The 25427-nt window shown below is 42.0% G+C and overlaps 1 protein-coding gene across 13 annotated transcripts in view; it reads right to left on the reverse strand.

Annotated features, from left to right (window-relative positions):
* Positions 1 to 5913: 5913 nt before the first annotated feature.
* The window catches only part of RTEL1 (regulator of telomere elongation helicase 1), a 114020-nt gene continuing 94506 nt past the window's right edge, over positions 5914 to 25427 (reverse strand). For 9 of the 13 annotated variants that reach the window (XM_050918253.1, XM_050918252.1, XM_050918256.1 and 6 more), the window contains 7 exons: positions 24019 to 24156; positions 23295 to 23411; positions 17027 to 17272; positions 14916 to 15119; positions 13294 to 13473; positions 12599 to 12702; positions 5914 to 6900 (listed from right to left, as the gene is read on the reverse strand). In XM_050918253.1, the coding sequence (XP_050774210.1) occupies positions 6826 to 6900; positions 12599 to 12702; positions 13294 to 13473; positions 14916 to 15119; positions 17027 to 17272; positions 23295 to 23411; positions 24019 to 24156 (1064 nt within the window). In that variant the 3' untranslated portion in view covers positions 5914 to 6825. Of the gene's footprint in view, positions 6901 to 12598; positions 12703 to 13293; positions 13474 to 14915; positions 15120 to 17026; positions 17273 to 23294; positions 23412 to 24018; positions 24157 to 25427 lie in introns of those variants that run through there. The other 4 variants (XR_007768558.1, XM_050918257.1, XR_007768559.1 and 1 more) reach the window with 4 other exon arrangements.

A 25427-nucleotide genomic window follows, 5' to 3' on the forward strand; every position in this document is an offset into this window, starting at 1 on the left:
ATAAGCCTGAATTGTTCTTCCACTTATTTTCCTGGCATTCCAAGGATGTTTTGTAAATAAATGTTCAGTTGTGCTCACTAGATATTGACAAAGCATTTCTGAGCATCTCCTATGTAAAACACAAGTATAAAACCTCTTCATTTAATTTGTATTGTAAACCATTCAGGATTGTGCCACAAATTCAACTTTAAGGTGTTTAACAGTGAAAAGTGATTATGCAGAATAGCACCTGCTTACTCTGCCAATCAGCAGCTGGCCTTTTAGTTTTTACTACTTTTTATTGTTGTTAGCTCTGCAGAGCCGATGCAGTATGGGAGAGGGAGCTGAATTCTATTCAGGTTTGCACATAAACAGGACTGTTAACTAAACTCCTATTGCAGATGTCTACTGGTGATGCACAAGCCAAAAAGAATGTAACTTAAGCTGCCAGGGCTGCACAGTTAGACTTCCCCAAAATTGCTTTTTTACTTGCAAACTGGACAGATTTATCTAGACATCATTGAGACAAAACATAGAAAACATCATGTTGCCATCGTTAGACATTTTTCAAAATAAGACTCCATTTTAGCTCTATTTCTTATTACAACTCTCCTACATAGGTTCTAATCACCACAGTATCTCAGCATCTTCCCTTAGTGCGTATTAAGCAACATGACTAACTTCTGTCGCATGTTTGTTTTCTCATCCTCTTCCCAGTGTGAGAAGCATGTGCAGTGGAGTGCCTTGTTTTGGTAGGGTCTCCTCTTTCTTTAATAAATATTCATATTGCTGTGTATTCAGGTTACAGAAGGCAGTCAAAGAAATGCACTTTGCACTTGAAGCAGAAAGAGGTGAGGTCTGTGATGGGTTCTCCAAGGACATTGCTCAAATAAAGACTGCAAGGTCAAACACCTAATGTGCAAATCACTCAACATCCATGATATTGATAATTTAACACAGGTGCAACATTAATGTAACATTCTATTTATACAGTTCTATGCCTAAGCATGCATGCTCTCTCTCACTATATATTTCCATAAACACACACACTATATATATATATATATATGTGTGTGTGTGTGTGTATGCACTGTATATGTTACTGTATAGCCTCCCTTCTGACCACTTTAAAAAAAAAAGTGTGTGGTGTAAACATCCTGTGCACCAGGCAATAGATTAATGAATGCAATTACTGCAAGTGACCCAGTAGTGCCCCCCCAGAGGAAGAGGCAGTGTTTCTCATCCAAACAGGTCCCCCAATTACTAGCATTCAACAAACTTCAAAGAAGAGTCATGTATCATGCGTTTCGAAAAGCAAATGCAAAACCTATCAAAAGAAAACAAAATGCAAAGCAGAGAGTCAGACATGGGGGAGACAAGTGGGAATTTCCTCCCAAAGAACCAGCCATTGCATGAGTATCTTGCACAGACTAGAATTAAGCAGGACCTGCACTGAGCATTTCCTCTGACTGAGCAGGTGGGACTAATCTTTAGTTGGAAACACAAAACTATCATACCTCCAACTCTAGGTCTGCGTTGGGTCTGCTCCCATTCTGAAGGGTGAATTCACATTTGAATCCTTGTTCTTACAGCTACCGGACCTGTCAAAGATCAATCTTATAATGTTACCAGAATTTGAAAAAGGATCGGACATTTGCGTGGAAGTCAGACAGGATTAAAACTATAACCCAATGTTTGGAAGGGATAGAAGCCTTCAGGGCATAAACCAACCTCTAATGATGGGGTTAACCTGTAGCTATCCTTGAGCTGGTTATTTCATGTAACTATTGCAGGGTTTTTTGTACATTCCCTCTAATACATCTGATTCTGGCCACTGTCAGAGAGCCAATACTGTACTAGCTGGAAATGAAGTCTAGTCTGGTCTGGCAATTCCTACTGTATGATAGAGAAGTAATGGGCTGACCTTTACAGGTCCATATTCCAAATGGGGTTTTAGCTTTATTGCCCTTTTAGAAAGCATGATCTGTTCTGGATAATATTAACCTGGATGATTTGCAACCTCATTCAATTCAGTCACTGTCAGCAGGGGACTGGTAGGCGTTTGCTTCCTCAACATGCCCTTATCTAAATCATTTTATTAAAACTAAATTATATATGTATATATACTAGGCAGACAAGCTACAAATGTCAAAGTTTGAAAGTAGCAGCCATTTCCCAGGAAAGCAGGGATTTGAGAAGGATGCTGTGAATATCTGGCTGCCTGTTAGTTTCTGTGGAGCTTTGACACACTTCATTCTCTGGTAACCAAAAGGCGAAATAATTTGTATCAACATATAATGGATTTTCACAGCCTCTTATCATCGTTAGCTACACATTCACTGAGGATATTTCCAAGAAGTTGCAAGGGATTGGATCATGAGTAAACATCTGCAAATCTCTGAACAAGCTGAAATGGTAAACAGTCATACAAAAATACTTTTGAATGGTTAAACAAGTGCAAGTGTTTATCTGGAAGATTTTCCCCTAGTTCAGATGAAAAAGAGATCTGCATTAACACCTTTTATTGCAGTATGTGTATCAAGCAGGAGTTCAAACAGCACAATCATTCTGATGAATGAAACCACTGGATTTGCTAAATGAAAATCATTGACTCATCTGCCAGGTGAATCATGGATATCCAGATGTTCCATTTAAAACTGGCACTTCGATACCAGTGAGTGGCTTCTGGCCCCGCAGCCAAACCCAAAGTATTATAGATAATTTTTGTCTTATATTGTAGTGCTCATTAGAGTTGGCACACTGACAGACACTACTAGAGAGCGAAATTCTGTATCCATGGAACAGCAGCTTCCCCCACCCACCTCACCTCTGACCTTTAGGAAGGTAAGAGTACAGTAAATCAATTACTTCAACCCATTATTTTTGTGCTATAAACTGTGTTAATTCAGAACCCAGCTAGAGACCCATCTATTGGTAAGATCACGGGACTGAAACACTCTGGCAGGGTTCCCATAGGTTATGGTAGTATGAATAATAATCATAACTCTGCCCACAATAATCATCATCCATCTCATAAATGACCACTCTACATTCCTCAAACTATCCCTTCCCCAAACGCTTGTGATATATATCGAGATTTACAGTTGGCCCAGTAGGTTAATAAATCCAGGGTCTCCAAATGTCTTCTTAAGATCCAACCACCCATCTTCCCTGCCCCCCCAAGACATCCACGCAGAAGAATGTGAAATGAAGATATTCTAGTTTGGGGGTTTATGTTTTTGGGATGGATGAGGAAAACAGCATGGTCACTAACCTGGTTATCTTCCCACAAACTTTACTAAACATTTTTCTATTTCTGTTACCTGAATAATTATAATAATTTCCACCCACCAGACTGTGAAACCCAATAATCAAAAATAAGACGAAGTAAAATCCAGCTGCATGAGTCTGCAGCAATTAAAGCTCCCTTAAACAGACACAGGTGAAGTTATCATTTCAAGGGATATCTCCACTACCAAAAGGAGTCCAAAATTATACTCTTCAGTGAAAACCCATGGTCTATCCTGTACTGCAACTTCCCTCTAGTGGTGAAAGGAGCAAGGAGCAGTTCTTTTAAATGACAGAGGAACTTAATGAGGTTTTCCCACACAAGCAGAATCACAGACTGCACATTGCAGCGCACTGAAATATTCCACTGCCTCAAAGAGTTTCATTATAATAGAATCCATTATGATTCTGCTCTGTTCTTAAACTTCACATGCCACAGGTTGCACAGGCCTAACGGTATTAAGGTGTGAAATTAGCACCAAAAACCAATGGCTGGAACTGAACACTCAGGAGTGGTTGTGGCACTTGATTCATCTGATGATCTCAGGTCACTTACAAAGATGCTACAGGGTGAAAAGAATTAATCTAAGCTGCTTTTCACAGAATATTTTTGACTTCCATGAAGTCATGATGACTAATATATTTATTGTTAAAGGCATAAAGAGGACTCCTGACTAGAAAAAGTATTTAGGTTGAGGATGATGTCATGTGGCTCTAATACAAAGAAAATATCACCACTAAAAATATTTCATATTTAATGTGTGGAGACACTATCTGGGATGCCTGGTTTCCTCCACACCATTCCTGTTTATCACATCATTGTATTATAGCCTCTCCCTCCCTGACCAGATGATAGCTTTGTGGTGTCAATCTGTTACAAGACCTTGGGGGCTTTAAAGAGGCAGGAGTTTGTTGCTGGCCGTGTTTCAGCCCTAGAGCCTTTCCAACATTACTATTTGCTAAATATCTTTCCTCTTGGTTTCCTTGTGTAAGTATAAGCTTCCAGGGTGAAACCTCATTTAATTATTTCCCATCCATGTTTATAACTACTACATCCCTTTGTAAAAGCAGCAAAGAGTCCTGTGGCACCTTACAGACTAACAGATGTATTGGAGCATGAGCTTTTGTGAGTGAATCCCCACTTCGTCGGATGCATGTGGTGGAAATTTCTAGAAGCAGATATAAATATGCAAGCAAGAATCAGGCTAGAGATAACGAGGTTAGTTCAATCAGGGAGGATGAGGCCCTCTTCCAGCAGTTGAGGTGTGAACACCAATACATCCCTTTGTGTTATTTGTCCCTGCTGATGTCTCCCACACCTAGCTTAGTATCAGCAGCACATTAGCAGAACTGACAAAAAGGTTTAAAAAAAAATCGGACAAAAATAAAAATGTGTGTGTATCTGGCTGAAATGCTCAAAATCATCTGAGACCACTGTCCAAAAAACAAAGAGGAAAAAGTGACATCTAGGTACTCAGAAAAGCCAGAGACAGCAAAAATAAGGTAATATGCTAACAGTAAGATGCTGGCAAATTTAAATGTACAGTAAAATATGTCCACATATTAGGATATAGTGAAGTCTGGGAGAATATATTCCAGCACAAGATTGTCCTCAGATCCATCTAAATCCTCATATTTCAACTTCTCCTTCTAATTATTCAGTTAGGTAGTAAGGAAAAGCTTTTGTATCATCATCACTGAAAAACAAAATACACCCCCACCTTCTCCCAGTCTGAACTTATTAGGAAAAAACACAGAAGCAGTTAAAACCAACAGATGTGAATTCAAATTGGAGCACACATGCGTACCCACAATTCCACATTTTGACACACTAAAAGTCACATACCACACATGCACAACTAAGCTGTTTCTAACTGAAGTTTCTTCTAATTTGTCAAAGACACTTTTCTAATTGTGGACAAAGTCCACGGCAAGTATGAAATTTCAAAAATGGCAGTTTTCAATTATCAAAATGAGAGAAAAAGACCCTCTCAAATTTCTCAGACAATCACTCACCTTTCATTTTAGAATATATTGAAGATGGACAAAGGGAATTTTACTAAAAACTTTCCACCCAAAATCCACCTTTAGACTAAGCAAAAGCAAATCAAATTTACCAAAAGGGTAATTCCATGACACCCCCTCGCCCAAATTCAAAGCATCTGAAAGTCATATGTATTTGTCACTGATTCATAGACTCGAAGACCAGAAAGGGCCATTGTGATCATCTTGACCTCTTGCATAGCACAGGTCACAGGAATTTTCCCCAAAATATTTCCTAGAGCTGATGATCTTTTAGAAAAACGTCTGGTCTTGATTTAAAAATGGTCAGCGATGGAGAATCCATCACAATACTCGGTACATTGCCAATGGTTAATTACTCTCCAATACAAATGTATGCCTTATTTCCAGTCTGAATTTGCCTAGTTTCAACTTCCAGCCATTATATCATGTTATTCAATTTGACAACTGAAAACACAAGAGTGACAAAAAATTATCAAAGGATTGTTGCAAAAATATCAGAGTATTTAAAATCAAATAGCAAAATGACTTCTATTTACTTCCACTTGGATTCAACGCCCACCTCTTCCAGACACAGTGATAAACAAAAAGCCATGTACAATACACTCAGGATGTGCAAACTGGTTCATTTTTACTTAGTTTATTTTAGAATTTCCACTGAAGATTTAAAATTGATGCAATTCCTTAAATCAGCAAAACATTAATCCCCCCCATCAGAAAGTGAAAATATCGAAGTGTTTCTCTTTTCCAACTTGATGTAGTTTAAAATCAGTTTGTATGTTCACTTTGAAAGAATATGAACAGTCTTTTCACTCTCCCTGCTATACTTCTGAAAACACAAGTATGAAACCGTACAGGCACAACAGGAGTGTGCAAGTGCCTCAGAAGAAGCCAAGTCCTCTTTGGAAGCACACACAGTGCAACATTCAACACTTACAGCAATATAAGAAACAGGCTTCTGATCGGCAGGGCAGACATAAATGAGTGGGTACAAGCACAAGATGTGCTAAGTCTGTACTACTGGTGAAGCGCAGTAAAAAACTGGATTTAGAAAGACTTTCACCATCTTACACTTCTGAAATCACCTAGCAGTAACAGCTCCTGTCAGTCACCAAAGGAAAGTGGTATTCCTGGAAAAGAGGATTCAATGGCACTACTGCTGCTGGGAAATTTTCCAGGATTGAGTAAATATTTGAGAGGAGGCAATTACTGAAAATATACTCCAGGCAGTCAAAGTACAACCGAAAAGGACCAGAACATCACAAGAATCTGCTCATTTAAACAGAGAAGAAATCAAGATCCCCATTTCAATATAATTCCAAGGACAAGATTTGCTTCTTTCCCCTCTTGCTGAAAGAGGAGTGGGAAGAGAGGTCTTTGGAGACTGATGAACTTGCCAAGGAAAAGAATGATGCTGTGAGAGACTGAGCTCCAGGGTCCGTAAATGAATGTGCACCCTGCCTCTTTTTCCAATCTCCTTTTCTGCTGGCTCTTTAACCAGTGCTGACGTGATGCACTTGCCCCTTGTCAGGGAGGTTATGGCAGGAAAAAAACTTGGGCTAAATGCTTCCTCTTGGTATCAGTTTGGCATTCTGGGCACTTTTTAGCAATCTGGGGAGACAGATGAACAAAACACAGATTAAAGGCATTACGTTTCCAGTCAAATGTCTGCATACAGTAGATCTGCAAAGGAGGAAGTCTACAGAATAGCAGTCTCAATAGAAACATCAGTCACACCCACCATTTGCCAGTCCCCAACAATTATTACAAATATACTTGCTATGTAACCATTTAACTGGTTGTGACATAAGAAAGAAAAGGAAAAATCTCCTAAAGAAGTAGCAATTCAAGCTGAGCGAATAATCAATTTTCCTGTTCAGGGGCTGAACTTAAAAAAAAAAAAACAACTGACAAAATTTAGTTCGGCTCAAACTGAAAACTGATTTTTTTTGATCTCACCGAAAAAAAACATTTATTTTGACCTGAAACAATTTTTTTTTTCAGTTTGCTGTTTCAGGTTGTTTGAGTTTTTTTCACCTTTTTCATTAGATAAATTTCTAATTTCTAGTATCAGAGGGGTAGCTGTGTTAGTCTGGATCTGTAAAAGCAAAGAGTCCTGTGGCACCTTATAGACTAACATGTTTTGGAGCATGAGCTTTCATGGGTGAATACCCACTTCATCGGATGCATGCATGCATGCCATATTGACAGCCTTGGAGATTGCTACATAATCAAAGGACACATGCAGCATGAGCTGTAGCTGTTCAAGGTCTCCCAGTATAGAAGTTAGTCAGTCCTCGTAACAGAAGCTAGACTGCAGCAGACAGGCTTAATGCATTAGCCTTTTGATTCTGGAAACAGGGGTTCAAAGGCTACAAATGGATAGAAGCTTGGTTGTCTCAGTCTAATCCCCAGGAAACATCCATTTGTAAGCATGCTTTGATATCCTCAAATGGAAGGCACTATATACGTGCAAAGTATTATGATAATCTGCCCATTTATACAGACCCACTGCGTAAGGTAGAAAAATGTATAGTTTCTGCTCAGGAATAACATGCACAAAATGCTGCAAATCAGGACTGAGGCACACTGGAAGAGGTATGTAGAAAAAACTGCACAGTGTCTACTTGTTCATTATATACTGGCGCATTTAAGACTACCAATTTCACAAAATATTTAAGGACAAAGCCCTACAGTATACATCATGTGCATGATGCTCAGCTTGCCAAATGGGTCTTGAAAGAATTCACCGGAGATATCTTTCCCAAGCTGCTCTTCCTAATGCATGCCCTATGGGCTGAACATCCTCCTATGCTGAAAATTCCAATGACTGACCATCATTCTTCCCACACCTTTAAGTGGTCTTACCATAATGACTTAGAAAGGACTAAGATTAGGGTAAAAAGATGACATTGTGTGCTGTATGATTGATTGTTAGTCACTTCCTCATTAAAAGCAGTAAGCTTGAAATGATTATTTAGCATGAATGAATTCATGAGTAACTTGTAGTAAAGGACCAAAGTTTAGTCTACAAGTTACCAGTTCGAATCCAGACTATGTCAGTAGTGATCAAATATTACTACCATGTGATGGTGGTTTGGGGGCCCAGGGGAAATAAGCGGTCAGTGGCTGTTCATTTCCTGCTGGTGAGACATCTGTCACAAAACAAATCGCCACTGGGAATGAAGTTGGATCGAGAACTGAACAAAAATGAGAGGTGGCTTCTCCTCCTCCAGGCTTTAGAGAGAGATGGGAAAATTTCTTTCCTCTCTCAGACCTTCTGTGTGCCACAATATTAACACTTGGTTTCCCTCTCTTTCCTAGGTGACTGGATGCAGAACAGACCTTTTATCCTGTCTCTTGGGTCAGAGAACCTGCCCCCACCGGGTCTTTCTAAGAATGACAGCTTCCAAAACTGCAAGATACTCAACTGCTCATCAACCAAACTATACCAGACCCATGTCACAAGGAAGCCAACATATGTTTGTTCCAGTGCTTTCAACTCTGGCAACAGGCCTGAAAACACTGCAGCTGAGAGCGTGCCTCCCAGCATGGGCATACAGACTTGTGCTAACTTCACTCAAGCTCACCTGCTAAAAATAGCAGTGTGGATGTTGTGGCAGGGGAGGTGGCTTTGGCTAGCCATCCAAGTCCAAGCCCATCTAACCCCCTGGATCTGCACTTAGGGAGTAGCCCAAACTGCTTCCCAGGCTGCAACATCCACACTGTTACTTTTAGCAAGCTAGTGCAAATCTGTCTACCCAGGCTGGGAGGCACACTCCCAGCTGCAATGTATACATACCCTGTATCACTGGTCACAGTTCCTGAAGGGAGGAAACGCAGGTGCTTGAAAACCAGTTGGTCCTGCAGGACAAGTGGCTGGTATACCCAGGGTAGTGTAGCCAGATCCTAGTCGGAGTGGAAGAATCACATTTCCTCCATGAGACAGGTCAAAAGACCCCAGACCCGTGTTGCGTGCATTCAAAGAAACCAGAAGGGGTAAGTCCTTCAGTGAAAAAGAAGTTTGCTCCTAATTTGGGTTAGCTAATCCAAATTAACTGACTTGGGTTAAAATAGCTATGAAGACAGAGCAACTCCACTTTTAACTTGAATTAGCAGCATGAGTTAGGGGAGGGACAGCTCAGTGGTTTGAGCACTGGCCTGCTAAACCCAGAGTTGTGAGTTCAATCCTTGAGGAGGCCACTTAGGGATCTGGGGCAAATATCAGTAATTGGTCCTGCTAGTGAAGGCAGGGGGCTGGACTCGATGACCTTTCAAGGTCCCTTCCAGTTCTAGGAGATAAGTATATCTCCAATTATCTTATCTATCTTAAAGCAGGGGTCGGCAACCTTTCAGAAGTGGTGTGCCAAATTCACTGTAATTTAAGGTTTCCCATGCCTTAACATTTGTAGAAGGTGTCTCTCTCTCTCACTCTGTCTATATTATATAAATAAACTATTGTTGTGTTTGAAGTAAATAAGGTTTTAAAAATATTTACCCAGCTTCATTTAAAATAAAATTAAAATGCAGATCTTGTCAATTTAGTGTGACCCTTCCCTGGGATCGTTGTCTGGGGTTCCAGCCACGAACCCAGCTCAGCCCGCTGCCGGTCTGGAGTCCTGCCACTGGTCCTGCTCAGCCCGCTGCTGGTCTGGGGTGCCAGTAGCACTCAGCCTGCTGCTGGTCTGGGGTTCCGGCTGCTGGCCCCTTGACAGCTGGGGTCTCAGCCACCGGCCCCGCTCAGCCTCCTGCCAGCCTCGGTGAGCAGAACCCCAGGCCGGTAGCGGACTGAGGTGGGCTTGCAGCCAGGACTCCGGCTGGCAATGGGGCAGCAGCCGGAACCCCAGAGCAGCGCGTGCCTTCAAAGATCAGCTTGCGTGTCACCTTTGGCACGTGTGCTGTAAGTTGCCAACTCCCGAGTTAAAGCCTATAGAGGAGTCTATGGTTGAACTCAATCTGCTAACGTGAGTTAAAAAACGAGTTGCCACGTCCTCCCTGCTATTTTAACTAATAGTTAGCTAATGCAGATGAGTAACCAAAATTAAGAACACTCCCCTACCACCCGGTGAATATATGCCCTCTGGGAACAGAAGTGCAGACACCACTACATCCATGACAGGTTGGCTGTAACTACACTCCATACAAGAGTGTGCCATTTCATCTCTACAGGCTGCTGAGAATTATGGCAGAAGGACAGAAGGTTCATTTGCTTGTGAGCTAAGAAAACACTAAACTAATTTTGGAATTAAGGTGTCGTTCAGTCCTAAAAACCACCACCTCATCCTGACGAAAAATACAGTATGGTGCAGTACTGTGGCTCCCCGCCCCCTCCAAAAAAACACAAAACAAAAAACCCCAGCCTGACATAATAGCAATTAGAAAACAGTTTGCAAGTGAAAAATCACAGGGAGTCCTTCCTCAGTGGTTCAAAGGAAGGATTCATAAAAGGTCTGTAGCAAACAGGAAACAAACCTGTGGATTTTTCAGCTCTTAGGAATCTAGTGATACGATGCTGTTTTGTAATCAGCCAGGGCCTTCTGCAGCAGAGATTAAGAAAGAACATACCAGAAGGATACTGGCCTCAAGGGCTTTTCTCCCTCGAGAGGGGCTGGTAGCAAGCTGTCCGGGAACAGGCAGACAGGTATTCCTGTTTCTTGGACAGCTGCCAGTAGGACCTCAGTAAAGATTCATGGCAAGGCCAACAAATTGAAAGGAAGGGACTTATACTCAAAGTGTCTCTTGTAGTGGCAGAAATTTAGACACTTATAATGACACACTTCACTCCTGTTTCTGCTTATCAATGACAGGAAGTTCCGGGGATGCAGACCTTTTATGATGGACTTAAAAGCCTCTATACTGAAGTTTGACTTTTGAGTGAATAAACTGAGTGCTTTGAGATCCAAGATGGTTTGCATGACCCTGTCCTATGTTGAACCAAAAAGAAACACTCAAATACACTCTATAAGATTGCTTGTTTGATGGAACTGGTTCTATACTCCTAACCTGCAGCAGTAACAAAATGGCCTACTGGCTTTCTTGTAATTTTCTGGATTCTTTAATGTTTGGAATATCATGCATTTTGGGGGGAAAATTCTGTTGAACAGCTGTTCTGAATGGATTCTAGAACCCATTTGTCTGAAGATGTCTTTATTATTAATTTAATCTGGATTTTCCACACTTGGGTCTTCTTTCTGACAAACAGTCCCTATGAAGCTCAGAAGACTGGTAGGTACAGAAGCACTGCCCATTTCTGAATGCCTGCTCATAGTCCCTTCTGTACTGCTTCATGGCTGAGAGGAGAGGGATTTCTCTTTCTTCTCTGCTGCCTTTGTGACCAACTTGTTTACAGGCCTCTGATTAACACCCTTGCCCTCACCCCCGAGGACATGGAAGCTGTCAACCCTTTTCATCCTCTCATCTGCCTTTCATGTGAAGAGCCACAGATCCTGTTGGACTACTGTACTTGAGTCACTGAGAGCACTGCACAGCACAGGAAGTCTAAGAAAGTATCTGTTGTGGAGGATGCTGTGATGGGTTAGATCACAGAAAACCCCTTGGGAGCTGCCAACTGATGTGCCAAGACTACCTCTGCTCCTGTTTTCCCTGCCAGCTCAGGACTCCAGCATCCTGTCTTGCTGAGCCAGACACTCCTGTCTGCTCCATCAAAGACCCAGGGTCTGAATTACTTGCCCTAAAGCTGCAGGCTTACCTGAAAACAGCTCACAAAAGTGTGCTTGTCTTTAGCACTCAGAGGCCCAACTTCCATCTGTGATCCAACCTGTCACAGATGCTACCAGAGAGATGCTTTGCAGTAATGCTTTCATCTTCTTATCCAGAGGGAAGGTATGCATCTCTGCAAGCCAGGATAACCCTAAAGTAGCAGGATGATGCAGTGATGGCAGGAAGGCTGCCTCTTGATTGTGCCTTATAGAAGGCACTTCAGGAATGAAATGAAACTGGGCAAAGAAAATGTTTAAAATAAGAGTTAAGATGTATGAAAAAGCTTGGCCACAAATTAAGTTCCTTAGATTGCCACTGACACCCTTCTGGAGGCAGAGAAAATTGGGGAAGGCTCAGATGGGGTGAAGCTTTATTTCTCAACCAGGACAAAAGATATGGTCTGCTTTCAATCACTGCAGAATGGAGATGATGGAGTCAGAGTGGTAAAGCCCTGAAGGAAGCCTGAACTGTGTATTTTGTTGGTAAGCAGAGGACTTCCGACTCCAGGGCTGTCCATCTGGTTCATTAAACCAACACAAAATTTACTAAAAGTTTCAGAAAATAACTGAAACTAATATGCAAAGCCAACCTTTAAGAGCTGTTCCCAGCATGTTTTGCAGCAAGTGAAGGTACATAACTGGCATTTAAAAGGCACATCATCCTCAGATTTGCATTTAGAGCACTGGAATCTTCCTAAAAATAGCAGTTGAGAGAGAAGTTACCGGGGTGGGGAAGGAAAGAGAGAGAGAAAGAAGACACTAAATTTTAGTAACTCTTTGTTTCGGAAGTTCTTATACATTCATGTTTCCAGTGCATTTTGTAGAAAGCAATGGTTGAAGGTGTGTGCAATCTGTTTTATGAGGCCCCTGTATTTTAGAGGTTTAATTCCTGGCCCTATTACACAGTTTCTTTTGTGTGACCTCACTCACTTGTTCTGTGCCTCAATTTCCCATCTATTAAGCTGGGTAATACTACTGATCTCAAGGGGCAGGTTTGAGGATAACTGCAATAGTTCTCAGGGGGCACTCATCCTAGGCCACATAAATACTTAGATAGGATGGACATAGTTGAACAAGAAAACTCAAATTTGATTTTATTCTATATAGGCTTTTATACCACACTCATCACTGAGTGCTTAAATACACATGAATAACTGTAGTAATAAAAGATGGCTCCATACTGTTGTTCTAAAAAAGGTGAACATAATTTGGATTTCCTACACATTTTTGACCACTTTTCTCTAGAGTTAGAGGGCAAATCTCTGCCTAACATATCTACACTTACCACACTCTGGCTCCATATTGAGAGGCAAGACTGGCAAACTGCGTGGGTTGGTAGGTGCTCTTATGCTGCAGGATCCTGTCAATGTATCTGTCTTCTGAGATCCAGGTTTGCTGTTCTGATTACTGCAGAAGGAGAAAATCTTGCTCTGGGTTTTTCTTGACATGTCACTCTTGAAAGCAGCTGCACATGAATACATATCAAACAGTATATAATGCATAATACTAGACATACCTCAGCTGTTTGTGAAATTTGACCTACTGGCATTTCCAGGAGGTTTTCATTTAGAAGTCTGCCAGAAAAATTTGATTAACTTTTTCCCCCCTAAATTACATTGTTCCATACCACACGTTTCTGATACTGTATTAACATACTCAAAATTATCACTGAACAAAATGGAGAGCTGTCATAAACAGATAGCTAAGGGTTAATGTATCTTACCCCTGGAAAGAAGTAACCTGAAACACCTGACCAGAGGACCAATCAGGAAACCAGACTTTTTCAAATCTGGGTGGAGGGAAGTTTGTGTCTGAGTTCTTTGTCTTCTGCCTGTCCCTCTCGGCTATGGGAAGGATTTTTCTATTTCCTGCTTTCTAATCTTCTGTTTCCAAGTTGTGAGTACAAAGATAGGTTTGGTTTTTTTGTATTTACATGTATGTAGTTGCTGGAATGTGTTAAATTGTATTCTTTTTGAATAAGGCTGTTTATTCATATTTCTTTTAAGAAATTGACCCTGTATTTGTCACCTTAATACAGAGACCATTTTTATGTATTTTTTTTTCTTTTTACATAAAGCTTTCTTTTTAAGACCTGTTGGAGTTTTTCTTTAGTGGGGAACTCCAGGGAATTGAGTCTGTGCTCACCAGGGAATTGGTGGGAGGAAGAAGTCAGAGGCTAGATTTACTAGCCTGACTTTGCATTCCCTCTGGGTGAGGGGGGAAGAGAGATTAGCTCTCGGTACTTCTGTTTTCCAAGGCTGGAAACGGGGAGGGTGGAATCCCTCTGTTTAGATTCACGGAGCTTGTTTCTGTGTATCTCTCCAGGAACACCTGGAGGGGGGAAGGGAAAAGGTTTATTTCCCTTTGTTGTGAGACTCAAGGGATTTGGGTCTTGGGGTCCCCAGGGAAGGTTTGGGGGGACCAGAGTGCCCCAAAACACTCTAATTTTTTGGGTGGTGGCAGCTTTACCAGGTCCAAGCTGGTAACTAAGCTTGGAGGTTTTCATGCTAACCCCCATATTTTGGACGCTAAGGTCCAAATCTGGGACTAGGTTATGACAAGAGCCTCCCAATGGAACGACTCTAATGTGGCAGACTCGACCTAAAGATAGTGGACTCTGCTCACATGGAAGGATCTTGCCTTAATTTTCCCATGAGAGCAGAAGAATGATTTTGCAGGTGACTGTCTCATTATTTCCTTGTGTTCATCCACTTGTCTTTCTGCACCCACCTGTTCTCTCATCTGATACTTAGATTGCAGACTCTTTGAGGCAGGATCCGTTATTGTGTTTTGTGTTTGTACAGCATTGAGTGTAATGAGGTCCAGATCCATGTCTGGAGTGCTCTTACGTGCTACCACAATAATAAATACTACTGTCTAAATGCCAGAAAAGTGTTCACTCCAAACCTGGTGTATGACTGACAGCTTTATCCTGAGTTTCACTGGTTTCTGCTTTGGAACATGAATTCTCCAAATTCAGAGGGCTCTTGGCCTCCTGCACCTCTGGATGCAATTTCTTCTTCTCCTCCTCACTGCAGCTCATTCCCGTCAAGTCTTTACACATCCTCCTGAATCGTTCTTTGTGATGAGGACGCACAAATATGTAGAACCCTGCCCAAAATGTTTTAAAAAGTCACACATACATTAAAGGAATTGGTTTAGCATAGATTGTTCATTCATTTTTGGAAAAGCTCTATGGAGACTGAGCCAGAATAGCCATAGATTCCCACCCTCTGCCCAGCATGTCTGAAGGTTTGGGGGAATGTCTGATTGTTTCTTGAGGGGTTGATGATTAATTCTTTTTCTCACTGGAGAATGGATGAGTATTGGCAATGACAGCAGCATCAGCTTGTCTGAAAATTCTGCTTCCATCCCTGAAAAGGACATTCATTCTGTTCTGGTGCACCAATGGACACTGCAGGGTGTTACAGCGAAGTCAAACAAGTTTGGTGCCCAAAAATGTTGTCTCAAGAAGGAATCCTCTTGGTACGGTTTGTTTATTGGGAAAGAATCAGACCATGAGTACAGAAATTTTAAAAAGTCCCCACTATGGGTTATTGCCAGGCTTAGACAATTCCTTTGTGGTACTTCAATCTGAAACTGGCTTGCTCAGTAAAAATATTGACACATCGTAGTCAATAATAGAGACAAAAAGTGGTTGAGGTAATATCTTTTATTGGACCAACTTTTGTTGGCGAGACAGACAAGCTTTCAAACTCTCTCACCAACAAAAATTGGTCCAATAAAAATATACTACCGTCACCCACCGTGTCTCTCTAGCATCCTGGGACTGACACAGCTACAACAACACTGCATATTCAATAACGTGACATTCAACAGGAAATTCTGACTCATCACATCATGTGGTTCATTTCCATCTTACTCTTCAGCTGTGACAAACCCACATCTACAGTTAACAGAGTACGGCAACCTATTTCCCAACACTCTGTTGCAGGATTTTGGATGGGATTCTGTGGGACCCAACAGAGCCACATTTCAGCATTTTCTACTTCTGCTAGCTGCTCTCATCCTTCAGTTGCCTTGCATCCACTAGCATCTAGCATCCACTCCTCCCTGAAGAGAACTGCCCAAAGGCACTGGGATGCCCACAAGCCAGTAAGAGGGCAGTAATGAAACATTACAGTAGTGGAATTAGAGATCCCTCTTCAAGCTGGTTAGGCCCAACATGTGTATGTTTTCCTTTTTCTTTATCTGTCTGAAAATCTGTGTGTATTATTTAAACTAAATAAAAACCTAACCTCAACTTTTCAGTGCCAGTAGCCTAGGATATATTGAGAAACTCTACAACAACAAACCAGCGCATATGGGCAGGAAGGGAAAAAATTCTGTCAGAAAATAAATGTCCGTTTCTAAATTCTAAAGCTTTATTATAAATAATGGTAAATAAAGAGTGTTAATCATAATAAAATTCCTTAACTGTGTCCATGTAAATACCTGAGGGGAAAAAAAAAACAGTGAATCAGAAGTGAGACTGTCTATCCCTAAAAGCTGAAAGTCTTTTAGGGCATAGCACCAGATATGGCAGCCAATAGCCATGAGAACAGTAGTTTGAGAGTCTATGCAATAAACAGAATCACCTGTTCTAAAGAGCAGTCCTTGCAGAAATAAGGAAAAGAACGCAAAGAAATCATACAAGTGGAAGAAGCACATCTGGAGGAAGTGAGTCTAGCTGAAGTATTATCTCAGTTTCAGGTTTCTTCAGGAACAGAGTGTAATCAGAACAAGTGGAAGCAGTGCCCAATTTTATAACTTCAAAATTACTGGGATTTGGCTAACACTTTTATGAAGCAAGTCCCATTTTCCCAGAGTGCTGAACACAGAGAGAAGAGATGCAATGTGTTCTGTCAGTGCCAATAAGTTCATCAGAAGGATAGAGTTTGCAACCAATTTATGCCAATCAGTGAGAGTTTACTGTGTACATCTGGGGTGTATGAGGGACAGGTTCACAGCACCTCTCTCTCTTTCTAAAACAAAAAAAGTTAAATAAAAATACTTGCGTTGCAAGAGGTGAAAGTACTCTGGCTTCTCGGTGGTGAGGGCAGCTACCACCAACACCATGGCATCATAGTCATCTGTCTTCTTATAAGCCGATAGTGCTTCACAGAAGCGGTTGTAACTGTTTTTGTCCAAAGCTTTTTTCAGATCATTGAGATATGTAGCCCTGACTAGCTCATGGTGGTCCTTTCTGTGAGAGCTTGATGCCTCCTCATGGTCCTTCTTAGGGATATGGGTGTGATTTTCTCCTGAGAGAGAACATACATTATCAATGCTTTGGGAAGGAAAATCCAGAATTTTCAAGGGAAACATAGTTTGAATCCTTGTACCCTGCCTGCATATTCTAGGAATCTGTTAAAACAATGGAAAAATCAGCCACAATGTGTGAGGTCAGTACTAAAATAATGCCTTGTGTTTTCCCTTCGGCAGCAAGTAGCAATCTTCCAAATAGCTGTGCTAACAAACAGTGCTGGCATGCCAGGAAGGAAGAAAAAAAGCCCAATTCATTTAACAAGGATAGGATTTATCCTCACCCAGGAAATAAAGTGAGAAAAAAATAACAGTTGCCAAATAGAAAATCATCATCAAAGGGGAATAATTATTTCAAATTTTAAAAACATCGCACCATATGCAATAGAGAGTACAAACCTGATCAAGGTCAAAAGCAGCTAACACCATTCTTTTAATCACATAATTAAATATAATTTGTTGCAGACCAAAGGAGCGCTTTTGATTGACAGGCCATTGTGCCGTCTTACAGAGATAAAGCTGTGGTTTGTATTTCATCACAATGACAATCAACAATTTCAAGTTCTTAAGTGGCCACATGTTAACAACTTTCAAAAAAACTGCGGAACAAAAATTGAAATTCTCTTCGAAAAGGAAGGGACTCAACTCAGTTCCCTGAAGAGGGAGGAGGTAGAAAGAAGTGATTGTGGCTACAGACCATGGTGGGAATTTTGTAATCGGTATCTTTTTACATCATGGCATATGATGGAACCATCTGACACACTCCCTCATAAGGAAACATCCTATTTAGGGGGTAACCTAGATAACAGAGAAATGTAGAAACTCTTTTTCTTAATACTGGGGACACGTGTATGAAAACTGGAGTTGTCTGTTAATGGCTCTTTTATTCCAACTGCTTGATTCCCCCACACAAAGCCCCTGAGCCATCAAACATTCCTACACTGTCACAGAGAACTATGAAATCAAGTGTGAATTAATTAGCAGGAGATAACCATATCATGAAAACAAAGTTCCAGTTCTCATACAACTGTCCCTAAAAATACAGGAGAGAAGGAAACAGGAAACAAGAAAACTAGAATTGTTTCATAAATGAAATTCTTTTAAAGCTTTCCAAGAAATGTCAGCTGCTCTTTGCAAGAAGATGATTACAAAGTCTTGGACTATTTTTTACTTTTTAAAATGCTGTAAAATATTAATATTTAACAGGTACAGTCACTGATTACTGCTAAGGACCATGTCTAGAGGGCAGTTAAAAAAGAGTTTAGTTTGTATGAACTAAGCTTACAAGTAGTGATAGGAACAGTTACCTTATTCATTTCTCCAAGAAATTCACAGCTGATCTCAGGAAGAGCACAGATCTACACTGAGCCACTGACTTTCAGAAGTAAATGTTGGAGAAAATAAGGCCAGAGGAATGGGTTCAAAAACCACGATGCAGCTACACGAATACATTTATTGACCTGCATTTCTGAAAAATATAAGCCTAATTTTTTGCTCTAGGCACATGCTGTGATACCGAGGCCCATCTGTGGTTAGTACTGTGTCAGCAGATCTTGTCGGGCCTGACATACTCATCACACCTAGCACACTATTGTTATAATCTGTATCTAAAAGGTGGCATGTTAGATATCATTGGAAAACTAATAACTCGCTGATCATTACAATTCTTGTCTGATGTATGCACAGGGTGTGTTAAAAAAGTCATGAATATGTGCTAGAATTATATTCTTAAAACATGTTTGGCAAGCAATGCATAAGCACCGTCTGTTTCAGACAAAGAAAGGTGGATTTATGTCAACATATGTATAAGCAATAAACAGGGCTATCCAACTAACAAGGGGAGGAGAGTGCTAAAACACAGATTCTTCTTTTCCTGCAAACACCAATGGGGGAGAAAGAGCATGGAGCTTCTTTCACCACCAGACTCCAATTTGCCTTCCTCACAGCTTGAATAAACTTTATTTTGAGGTATAGTCTTGAGAATAATCTATTTTAAAGGTTTACTGGTCTATAAAGATGGGGGTGGGGAACTGAACTGATAAGTAATGTAATCAACTGATTGTATACAACATTGTTATTCTATAAAAGTTTATAGAGCGAGGTCTTTTCTAAAAGCTACTGACACACTGGTGATTAATGTCATCATGAAATGCCTGTATTAACACTATAGGAGGAAATATGGATATTTAAATGATATTATGCTTTAAAGCATGTAACAAAAAAGGGAGAAACATTATATGCGTCTGCCGAAGTAGGTATTCACCCACGAAAACTTATGCTCCAAACATATGTTAGTCTATAAGGTGCCACAGGACTCTGTTACTTTTTACAGATCCAGACTAACACGGCTACCCCTCTGATACAGGGAGAAACAGGTTGCCTTCCCAACAGTAAAGAAAGTATCTACCTGTCTTCTATATAAATTAAGCATGGTGGAATCCAAACAATGGAAGTCCTATTAACATGCAGGGGGATGGGAAGCCCACAAGAAGGGAAGAACAGCATGAGGTTATTCTGCCTCTTGAAACAAGGTAATTGAGAAGAGAAGGTTACTCTGTGCAGTAACTGAGGTTCTTGGAGATGATTGTTACTGTAACTACTTTACGTGAATCTGCTTGGAAAAGAGATGACTAAGGGGAGATGTGATTGAGGTCTATAAAATCATGATAGGTATGGAGAAAGTAAATAAGGAAATGTTTTTACTCCTTCTCATAACACAAGAACTAAAGGTCACCAAATTAAATCAATAGGCAGCAGGTTTAAAATAAACAAAAGGAAGTATTTCTTCACACAACGCACAGTCAACCTGTGGAACTCCTTGCCAAGGGAAGTTGTGAAGGCCAAGACTGTAACAGGGTTCAAAAAAGGGTTCAAAAAAATTCTTGGAGGATAGGTCCATCAATGGCTATTAGCCAGGCTGGTCAGGGATGGTGTCCCTAACCTCTGTTTGCCAGAATCTGGGAATAGGTGACAGGGGATGGATCACTTGATGATTTCCTGTTCTGTTCATTCCCCCTGCGGTACCCGGCATTAGTCACTGTTGGAAGACAGGATACTGGGCTAGACAGACCTTCAGTCTGACCCAGTATGGCCATTCTTATGTTCTTAAGGCCATTTTGGTAGAAATGGCATGAGCAGTGGCATCCATACGTGCCTGCATCAGTCTTGTTCCTTAAAGACTGGTACAGTCCTGGGTGATATTTATGGTGTTCTGGTGGGTCTGGTCTAATAGCTGCGTGGATAGGCAAGGAGTGATGGGAGGAGCAGATTTCACCTTCATCCTCATCACTAGATAAAGGAGGAACTGATCTGGGGGCTGTAGTAAGATGGCTCAGTACCAAGCATTCTGGAGTGAGGTTGATACCAAGGCGTGGAGATTCTGGTTGTGAGGACACCAGAAGATCTTTGTGGCAGAGAAACAGTTGCAGTACTAAGAGCACTGGTACCGAAGAAGGTGGTGGTGTTGGTGGTACTGATGCCTTTTGTGCGCTCTGCACTGCAGAGGTAGAAGGTGGTGCCACAGTCTGTAGCCTTGTCAAGATGCTTGGTGTTGCATGTTTGAGCGGCTCCAACGGTACCGAGGCAGGGATTGTAGGTCTCCTTTTATCGCCTTTTTCTTAGTCAGCCTACTTAGGGTCTTTTGCTTGTGAGATACCCATGGTACCAGACGGTCCCATTATCTCAGAAATGGAAGGTCTCCGTGTGGTTGGTACCGACAGGATCTATCAAATCAGGGAACACCGCTTTTCGGCAGATTCCTGAGGAGGAGAGGTCAAAACTTGCTTCTTTGCTGCCTTCTTGGCAGAATACTCCTTCTCCAGAGAGCATGGAGGAGAACCTCTGTCAGATGTCACCATAGGAAACCATTGCCCTGGAAGGGTCAGTGATCCCGGATCGGATGTGTAGTATAAAGACTTTTCCATCATGAGAAGTTTTAGCTGCAAGTCTCTCGCCTTCCTGGCACAGGGTTTCAAGTTGTGGCAGTGGGTGCACTTTTTAGGTGTGTCTCACCGAGGCAGCAGACATGCTGTGAGTGCCCATCAGAGACCAGGACTGAGGAGTCACTAGTAAGGCAATGTTTAAAACCCAGGAAGCCAGGCATGCCCCTCAAAGTAGGGTTTCTCCCACGATGCAGGGTAACCACGTTACACTAAGGAGTGTCCTAACAACTGAAACTTCCTACGATAAGAAAAAAAGGTTTTGGTTTTTTTTAAAGAAAATAAACGGAAGTATAAGTAACTATTGACTAACTACTAACCAACAAATATTGTAAAGTTAAAACTAGCGAAAGCTAAAGTACAGAAGTGCTGCAGTGCACCGTCAAATCAAGGGCAGTAGAGAAGGAACCGAGCGGGGTTGGTCGCACAGCACTATGTAACTGCCTGAGGTGGTGCAAGATGGGGACAGTGCATGTGCAACCCAACCAGGCACTGCTGCTAAAAATCTTTGATTACAAGCGCAGAGATGTAGATTCACCTAAAGTGGGGCACCCACAGGGACACTCCTCAAAGCAGCAGCCATCTTTGGCACCCATCACTAGACAGACACAAGGGAACAAAGTTCTTGCAAGCACAGAAAGATGGGTCTTTCAACCAAGGGGGAGAAATGGGTTTTGAAGTCTCTGAAAACTGAATATAAGTGAGAAATCTGCTTAGGCAATGATCTTTCACCTAGGAAGACAAGGGAAGCCAGCACTGTATACTTCTGTGAAAAGTCCTGCATGAGGGAAAGTCAGCCATGACTGGGAAGGAGGAAGATCGTTGAGAGAAATCATCTTGAACAAAGTCTGTACCTCGCAAGATTAAGTTTTAGACTTTTAGAGGTGTGTTTTCACTTTTACTTGCTTGTAACCATCTCTACTTTTATTCCTTTTAGTTGGCACCACTTACTATCTCAATAAATTTGTTTTATTTTTACTATAAACCAACTCAGTGCTGTGTTTGAAGGAAAGGGTGTATTTACCCCAGTTAAGTTAATAAGTTGTGATCTTCTTTTGTCTCTTTAAGGAACAAACTAACCTTAATATTTCTCTAAACTGTCCAGCAGAGGCCTGGACATTGCAGAGCACACAATTTTGGGAAAATCAGGGACTGGGAGTGTGTTGGAGTATCTTGCTGCTTGTAACTAAGATTGGTGGAAGTGCGAGTGGGGCTGTAGACAGGCTGCTATAGTCAGAGTTGCTGAACTATAGCATAGCACACAGATACACAGAGCTGCATGCTTGTTGCTGACTGTGAGCGTCCAAGGCTGGGAGCTACTGTACCAAGGCACTGTGAGGCCCTCAGGGTTACAGGGTAAGGGGTGACAACCTCTCGCTGGTCTGGATTGCACCCCAAACGCCATGGAGACACATACAAGTAAAATACCGTCATCAAAATATGAATACCCCTAAGCCTCTCCTTTCTAACTTTGATCATCTTGATCCATCAGTCCATTAGCCCTCAGAGAGACAGCGCCAATCACAACATGTCATTTGTGTTGTTCTAGCCAAGCTTTCAGCCACCTGCTGGCTAGGCTGTAAGTGGCACCTTCCTAACCAGTTTCATTTAACCCACCCCTCCTAAACTGCTCTCTTCTTGAAAGCCTGGAAAAAACAGACAGGGGCTGCTGAATGGCTGGAAGGATAACAGTTCCTGTGCTCAGATCACATTTCTCACCCAGGAATAAATCAGGTGCAAAGACACACCCTTAACTCAAACTTCTGACTTTAGGTGGTTATACCTTCACATACACTTGATTTAAATCACGTGTTTGGTGTTTCATTTTATACAATGCTAGCATAGTTTAGAGGCCTCAAAATCCATTTCCACTCGACACAATTTATTAGTTATTTGTACTGCCAAAGTACCTAAGAGCCCAGTCATGGACAAGGACCTTTTGTGCTGTACAAACATAACAAAAAGATGGCCTCTCCCCCAAACAGCTCACAATCTAAAAATAAGACAAGAAACAATGGATGGGTATTGACAGACAACAATCAAACAGGGAATTTGCACTGCTATTTCTTTATAGAAAGCGTACCTGTTCTATTCAGCCCAGAGATCAGGTGGGATCCTCCCTTGTTCAGATGCAGCTGGGAGTTTAGCTGGCTGGATGAACCCTCTGAGAATGTTGTTTTCGGCAGACACTGCTTTTCCCCTATTAAATTAAACTAGTCAGCTAACAGTGAATGTCTAAGCTCCACAGCCTTCAGAAGGTATGTGGAAAGCTGTTCATAGAGCCATCAGAAACCTGGAATTTCCTAGTATCTCTCTCCTCAAGCACTGCACCTGGAAACCACCTGGTGCATTTTTTTTGATGAAAAGAGGACCAGAAGAATGAATATCAAACCCGCCTCCCCCCTGCTCCTCCACGATCCCATCCTTCTGCAGTCACAAAGCTTTCCTGGGTTTCAGGATGACATAGCCAAACTGTGTATTTTATCTAACTGTAACGAGAAACATCACACACAGCAGGCATTGCCTTATATTGCACTGTTTTATACTCAGAAGAACAAACCCCTGTCCCTCTATAACCCCTTCCAGATTGACAGGATCCATGTTTCAGCCTCCAGGATAACTAATTTGCAGTTTTAACAAAAGTTATTCTCACACACACACACACACACACACACACTTCCACCTTCTATATCTCATGGAGAGATACAGCTTACACAGTCATGGAAATCAGCTGATGCAGATTTGCTACCAGTACTTTTGAGCAGATGGAAAACATCTATTAAAGCACTCAGCTATGTGTGCCTCACCTGCCTTCTTGGCCAACACCTCTCTTTCCTCTCGCAGGAGGCTGTGTTCGGGTTTGTAGCCACAGCCCACTCCAGTCAGACTACAGCATGCTTCGTCAAACTGCTTTTTATGCTGAGGTCGAACAAACTGGTAAAATTCTTTCATTAGAGAAAGAGGAAAGAAGTTCACACATGAAATTTATACATCCCAACACACAGAAAATTCCAGACACCTGCTGCTGGAAGAACTTGCAGTTCAGACAGCAGGTAAAATTTTCAATCTGATTTAGAAGCCTCAGAGACAAGGTGGGGGAGGTAACATTTTTTGTTGGACCAACTTCTGTTGGTGAGAGAGACAAGTTTTGGAGCCGTATAAAGCACCTAAGTTCCATTCTCAATTCTCAAAAGTGACTGAGGCACTTAAGAGACCAAGTCCATTTACTCTCAATAAAATCCAGGCTCTTAAGTGCCTAACTCACTTTTGAAAATGGGACTTTGGTGCTTTTGAGAATTTTACCCTATGTCACAGTTGCACATATTTATAAAATTACATGGACACACTGAAAAAAATTTGTTACTGCAGCTATTTCTACTAAGTGCTTATATAGTACTTCTCACTCCTTGAATTCAAAGCACTTACAAAAAGGTGAAGAAAATATCGCTTGGTCTACACTACAGAGTTAGATCAACATAAGGCAGCTACATCACATTGCTGCTTCTATCAAAGTAAGCGGCCCGCGACACAGACATAGTAACTCCACCTCCACGAGAGGCGTAGTGCTTATGTCTATGTACTTAGGGTGACAGTGTCTGTGTTAGCCAAGGGGGCTGAGAGCTGGACCCCTCCCCATCTCACCCCTGGCGCTGACAGCTCGAGCTGTCAGTAGGGCATAGGCTTAGAGCTGTGATTGCCTCCTGGGGACAGACTGGGGAGGGAGAGCCCGAGCCCAAGCCCAGCCGCCACCTAGACCTGGGCTCTTCTCCCCCTCTCAGTCCCTCAACAAGAGGAGGCAGCAGGGACAGGGGGCTTGGGCTGTCCTCTCTCACTCCCAACCCCTCACCAAGAGACAGCAGTGGGGCTCACAGCAGGAGCTCTGCCTCCCGAGGCCCAGTGCTGACGGCCCATCACGCAGCTGCCATCTCCTGGTGAGGGACTGGGGGAAAGGAGCCCCCCGCAGGCCAACAGCAGGACCCAGAGCAGAAATGTGACATTATTGCAGACGTGAAACTCAAAAGAATGTTAATTTCACTGCTGGTAGGCTCCCTGCTGTGACAAGGGCTCACAGCTGGGGATGCCAGCACAGGGGGGCTAACAGCTGTAATCCCACACCAGGCTGACTGCTTGGGCTGTAGGGATAGGCGTCGCAGTTTTGATCTCTGTGCCTACAGCTGAGGCTGTCAGCCCCAGGGACGCTGGGTTCCAGCTGTCA

Source organism: Gopherus flavomarginatus, chromosome 11, assembly GCF_025201925.1.
Source record: "Gopherus flavomarginatus isolate rGopFla2 chromosome 11, rGopFla2.mat.asm, whole genome shotgun sequence".
NCBI classification, from domain to species: Eukaryota; Metazoa; Chordata; order Testudines; family Testudinidae; genus Gopherus; species Gopherus flavomarginatus.